The sequence below is a fragment of the Ovis canadensis genome, chromosome 26 (assembly GCF_042477335.2).
Source record: "Ovis canadensis isolate MfBH-ARS-UI-01 breed Bighorn chromosome 26, ARS-UI_OviCan_v2, whole genome shotgun sequence".
NCBI classification, from domain to species: domain Eukaryota; kingdom Metazoa; phylum Chordata; class Mammalia; order Artiodactyla; family Bovidae; genus Ovis; species Ovis canadensis.
In genome coordinates, this window is record NC_091270.1 from 22,729,124 (window position 1) to 22,735,357 (window position 6,234).

At 42.4% G+C, this 6,234-nt stretch overlaps 1 protein-coding gene across 1 annotated transcript; it reads left to right on the forward strand.

The window, feature by feature from the left end:
- Positions 1–1,064: 1,064 nt before the first annotated feature.
- Positions 1,065–5,845, forward strand: LOC138430986 (beta-defensin 109-like). Its single transcript, XM_069573111.1, has 2 exons — positions 1,065–1,247; positions 5,509–5,845. The coding sequence occupies exons 1-2, from the start codon at positions 1,157–1,159 to the stop codon at positions 5,712–5,714; spliced, it is 297 nt and encodes a 98-aa protein (XP_069429212.1). The 5' UTR covers positions 1,065–1,156; the 3' UTR covers positions 5,715–5,845.
- Positions 5,846–6,234: the final 389 nt, after the last annotated feature.

The window sequence follows — 6,234 nt, forward strand, 5'->3', positions numbered from 1 at the left end:
CCATTGCCTGCAGTTGCTTCTGGGTTCCCTCGGCATTCTCTCCGAACAAATCCTGATGTAAGTCCCCTCGGTAAACCAAAGCACCACTCTGTTCTAATTGGGCGGATCCTGACTGATAGACCTGCTGCCACGATTGTTTCTCCTGCTGCTGTTACTGATACTATTGCTGTATCATCCTAGAAATCTAGGTAGCAGGTCTAGTTGCCTGCTAAGTCTCTTCAGTCTTGCCTAACTCTTTGCAACCCTGTGGACTGTAGCCCGCCAGGCTACCCTGTCCATCGGGTTCTCTGGGTCTAGTTACTTTACAATAAATGGACCAAAGGTAATGCAGACAACATTTTCTCACTGACAATTGGTACGTCAAATAGGTGAAAAATACATTAAGACGGTAGAGTGGGCTTCCCTGCTGGCTCACTGGTAAAGAATCTGCCTTCCAATGCAGGAGACATGGGTTCAATCCCTGATCTAGGAAGATCCCATATGCTGCACAGCAACTAAGCCGGTGCACCACAATTATTGAGCCTGTGCTCTAGAGCCTGGGAGCCAAAACTGCTGAGTCCATTTGCTGCAGTTGCTGAAGCCTGAGCACACTAGAGCCTGTGCACCTCCAAAATTAGAGAAGCTACTGCAATGAGAAGCCTGCGCATCGCAACTAGAGAGTAGCCCCTGCTTGCCACAACTAGAGAAAAGCCCGCACAGAAACAAAGACTCGGCACAGCCAAAAACAAATAAATAAAAATTTAAAAAGACTGTAGAGCAACTAAAACAGCAATTTTAAAGGCAAAATGTGCACTTTCAATTCTAGACATTATAAACGTGAAACAGAACTCAATTTCTATTTTCCATGTAACATAAAGAGGAACTGACTGTGTCTTCATCCGCTGACTGCTAAGGTCATCAGTCCCCTGCTGGGAGGGTCTCCCCACAAGGGAACACAGCTGACAGCTCGGATATCCTGAATCTGGGAAACCCACGGCATCAGCTTCTGCTTTCTCATCTGTTGAGTTTCCGCCACACCGTGTACTTTTTTCCCTGGAGATTTCCTGTGAGTTAACTCTCTTTTGGACAGGCTCTACTAACCATGGAAAAACCGCAGGCCCAGGGGACACTATAAAAGGCCACGGACCTGCCCGCCCAGCGACCCCCAGCTGAAGCCATGCGGACGCTCCTTCCCTCCAGCTGCTGCTCCCCCGCCAGGCTCCACCAGCTGCTCTCTGTGCTCCTCTTCTTGACCCTCTTATCCCCAGGTAAGGTGGCGGCTGATTACCCGGGTCCACAGTTCAGAAAGCTGTTGGGAAGGTCAGACAAGACCCTCGAATCAGTCTTATAGATTCATAAACCTAACAGGATGACAACAGGGGAGGGCAGTAGAGAGATCATCCCTTCGCCGTTAGCCAAATGCTGGATGGCATCACATTCGGCTTTATCCTTACTTTGTAGCTTGGGATGTCTGGGTGAGGCACAGTGACCCACTGGTAGGCAGGTAGATTGGAAAGGATTGGATTCCACCAGCATCTATTGTTATATCTATTCAGTGGGTCAGAAACAGACGGACAGAGACCTAGCCAAAGGATTTAGTGCAGAGGGTGCGTCCTGGGGAACTCTGTCCGGTAGGTTTGCCTCCTGAAGGAACTGACAAACCAGCATAATAATGAGCACAGCTCTCGTTACGGGAGAGGTGTAGCCGTGATTATAGAAGCAGGATGAACATTTCTAAAATCTGAACTAGACATCTTTGCAAAGTGAAAGGAGCGCTTATCACTGTATCAGAACTAAGGCATAACCCAGACCTGTCTCGTTTAAACTGGCCACTGGGCCATGCTATGCAAATGGCAAAGACCCAGAAAGAGGGTTTCAGAAAGAGAATTAGAGTCCCTAGGGAGGGATTACGGAGAAGATCAAGTGCTGGTCCACATTTTAGGAAGGGCTTCTTATGTTACGTAGCATTGCCCAGAGTAGGTACCTCAACATAAATCTGAAGGCAATTAGGAGGATAACAGAGTTTGGAATACTAATGCATGTGCGACGTGGGAAGAAAATGATTGGGCTGGGAAATGCAGACAGTCACATGAAATGTGAGACTCTGTGACCTTAAATCCTTAGGGCAAAGAATAAATGTAAGACCTTTGAGAGGTGCCCGAAAGACTGTAAGACAAACCACCCACGCTGCTGTCTCTGCGGCCTCACTTCCCCTCCCTTGTGGTAGGTCCTTACACCTCTGGAGTTTTAGCTAATTAGCTTTCTTTGAGAACCCAGATCACTGAGGGGCTCTTAAAAATATGATCTATAAATTCCCGGATGGCTCAGATCGTAAAGAATCCACCTGCAATGTGGGAGACCTAGGTTTGATCCCTGGGTTGGGAAGATCCCCTGGAGGAGGGCATGACAGCCGACTACAGTGTTCTTGTCTGGAGAATCCCATGGACAGAGGTGCCTGGCCGGCTACAGGCCATGGGGTCACAGAGTCAGACACAGCTGAGTGACTAAGGACACACACATAAATTACTCATCTTGCTTTCTTTGTCAAGGCAAGAATATATTTATTTTCTCATATGGATGATTCCCATACTGTTAGTCTGTAAAGGTCCAAATATGTTACTTCTCCATTAACTTGTACTCACAGTATCTTACCTTCCTGGTCTTCTTTCATAATAAATTTGTTGCCTCTACTCAGCTTGCCATGTTCTCACAGTCTCAACTGAGAATGTGTTTCTGCAGCCATCCAAAACTACCGCTATAAACCTCTCCTCTTCTTTATCTCAGTTCCTGGGTTCCAGTCCTAACCAAACAGCAATGTGCAAAACCCAAGAGTCAATCCCCGCGTTTGGATTGGTGATCACAGCATTGACCTTCCAGGAAACCCTCCACCTACCCAGTTGACCGATACTGAGGGCCCACTGCTCAAGTTTCAATTCACAGACTTTTTTCCTTGAAGAAGGAATTATTTTAGGAAATCAACCTATCATTTTCAAGAATAGAAATATTTCAAAGATATTCTTCAGGGTCCGTTTATTTCTACAATAGCAGTCACTTGAAGCACTGAACCCATAATCTCGGCCAGAGTTTAAATCTTTCTTGCAACCTGATTGTGTTTGGTTTGTGTCTTTCAGTTATTTCCCCGTTTCTGATGCATTGATGGTGCCCTGTGATTTCTGGCACCCCTGCACATTCTGTCAAAATGTTACTTATATCGTTCCCATGGCAGTTGGGGAGATATTGAAGGAAGGGTTCAAGTAATCATTGACTTTCCTTCTATGACTTATGGCACGGCTCAAAAATTTCAGAACTATATTCATATAGTATTGACTGGACATTCTTCTCTTCTTTATGATTTTCATGGGATTGAGGCTAGTATTTTACTATGAAACATTATCTGGAATTTTTCTGTGCAGACAAGCTTTAACTTGGTTAAGGCAACACCCTTCCTATTTAAAAAATAATGTTTATCAGATGTTAATGTTGATTTTCTTTTCCATTCTCCCCTTCAAATACATATTTAAGTTACTTGATCAAGTGGGAATATTGTCTATGTAACTCTGTTACAGTAAACAGGAACATCACCACCAAATTTTAAGCAGAAAATACTGACATCATTCTTAGCTAGGCATGGCTTTGACAGGCAAGCATAAAACAATTAACGTCATGATAATAAAAACTATCTTATTTAATAGACTCCATCCAATATTAAATGGACTGTGCATTATTTCTTGACTGGTAAAATCTTGACACTATGAAAATTCTCAAGACACAGGTGAGTCCAAGTGAAGCTACTAACTGTCTGTTTCCTAACTCCGGCTCTAGGTGGATTTTCCATCTAGGTGGATAAATCCATCTAGGTGGATTCATTTAGCTCTGCTGCTACAAAGCTACTTGGTAAATTAACTTTTCTACTGTATAAATCACCAGGAGGAAATAATGGTCTGGACACAATGACCAATTTTCAGCTTTCTAATACCCTTTACTTTTTTTTTTTTTTACTTTACAATATTGTATTGGTTTTGCCATACATCAACATGAATCCGCCATGGGTGTACATAAGTTCCCACTCCTGAACCCCCCTCCCACCTCCCTCCCCATACCATCCCTCTGGGTTATCCCAGTGCACCAGCCCCCAAAAAGATATAATTGAAAGGATCATTTAGCATGTCCAGAAATTTAAATTTCCTCTGATACACTCCATGATGAAAATTTCTTTGTCCCTTGAGTTAGGTAGATCATATCTAACTTGGAAAGAAAAAAATAAATTCTACTTTCGGAGCTGATTGAAACATGAAGAGATTGAGAGGCTTTCTACTAGTTTAGAATGAACCAGTACCACATCTGAATGGGCTTCCCAGGTGGTGCTAGTGGTGAAGAATCTGCCGGCCAATGCAGGAGATGTAAGAAACATGGGTTTGATCCCTGGGTCAGGAAGATCCCCTGGAAAAGGGAATGGCAACCCACTCCAGTATTCTTGCCTGAAGAATCCCATGGAGAGAGGAGCCTGGCCCTCCCGTAGAGTCACAAAGAATCGGACACAACTGAAGTGACTTAGCACACGGCACATCTGAGTATCCACAGAGTTGTTTTTCCTGAAACCTCCCTCATCCCTTATCTAAATGGACTGGAGGAAATAGGAGGTGAAAATGCCAAACATTTTAAAAGAAGCATAAGCACAGAGACGGAAGCATAAGCTGACGGAAGAAAATTGCAATGTTAACTATATGAGTCTGCAAGCTTCCTACGACCTACAACCCCAGAATTATCTTGATCCCGTTTAATCAAGGTCATTTCATTTCTTATCAAACTTATTTTTTCCCAATATGTTCCATCCACATAAGTCTTTCTGTTCTTCAAATAAACTAAGCAAAGGACCTTGCTCTCTGTATACCTATCATACCCTCATGTGGATAACTGCTTGTCTGTTTCATTTTCATCATTCACATCTCAGTTCAAATGCTATATCCTGAGAAAGCCTTTCTTGGTCCATTTTATCAGCTCCATCCTCCAGACTATATCTGGCTTATTATTGTATTCTAACCACTTAACACTTCGTGAAATTATCTCATCATTCTATTTTTCTATGGTAAACTTTTCCTCACTGAATATAAGTGGCTGTGAGAATAAGAAACATTTCTGCCATTTTCACTGTTCTATTGCTAGTACAAAGAAAAATGCCTAGTGAATAGAAGACACTCGACAAATACTGGTTGAAGATTCATATAAAGGAGCAAAATAATGACACTGTGTATTTAGAACATACATTTTGTCCATCCCTTCGTTGTTTCACTTCAACATTTACCAAAGTTATTTTTGAAGCTTAAAGATATAAGGAAAGGAGGGGAGTTTGTCAGTATTTTGGCTCTTGGGTAAAAAGGAGATAGTGAATGTGATGAAGCAATTGGATGGACACTGTCTGGTTTCTTTCCTGCATGTAGAAATGCTCATGCTAGATCTCACCTAATCTCACACCTAGATTTACAGGTTTATGTTCATGGGCTAATGATTTTAATGCCTCTCCTTCTGCAGTAAGAAGTGGTATGGGTCCTGCACAAAACCACTGTATCAATCTGGGAGGCATTTGCCGAAGAGACATCTGCAGAACGACAGAGGATATAATCGCCTACTGCAAGAGAAGGTGGAAATGCTGTCGCTCATGGTGGATTCTCATGCCCGTTCCAACGCCTGCTATCTATTCAGACTATGTAGACCACGTTAAGCCTAAGATAAAATGAAACTTGGAAAAGCATCAAAAATGAAACATGCTTGTGTCTAAAAATTTTAGAATATACACATTAAACACTGCTGGCTTTATTATCAACTTCTATCATCTCTTGTCAATAAATAACTATATATTGATTTCAAATCAACCCGAATACTGCTTCTTTGGAACTCGTTTCAATCCAAAAAAATCCTCTTTGAAAGTAACAAAGATTGAGATTGTCATACATACACAACAGTGTGTAAAATAGCCAGTGGAAAGTTATTATAAAGCACAGGAAGCTCAACTGGGTGCTCTGCGATAACCTAGGTGGGCAGGATGGGGGTGGGCAGGGGAGGTGGGAGGTCCAAGAAGGAGGGGATGTATGTATAGATATAGCTGATTCACGTCATTGTACCACAGAAACACAACACGGTAAAGCAATTATACTCCAAACAAAGCATAATAAGAAAAAGTAAAGACTATTTACGTAACAAATTTTCAAAAAAATTATCTTAGAAAGATAAAAAACCAACAGGTTGCAAAAATGAAGA

Bases quoted from the DNA above. Each gene is read 5' to 3' on its own strand.
- LOC138430986 (XM_069573111.1), top strand. From the start codon at position 1,157: ATGCGGACGCTCCTTCCCTCCAGCTGCTGCTCCCCCGCCAGGCTCCAC. The intron at 1,248-5,508 runs GTAAGGTGGCGG...CTCCTTCTGCAG, and splicing joins CTTGACCCTCTTATCCCCAG to TAAGAAGTGGTATGGGTCCT.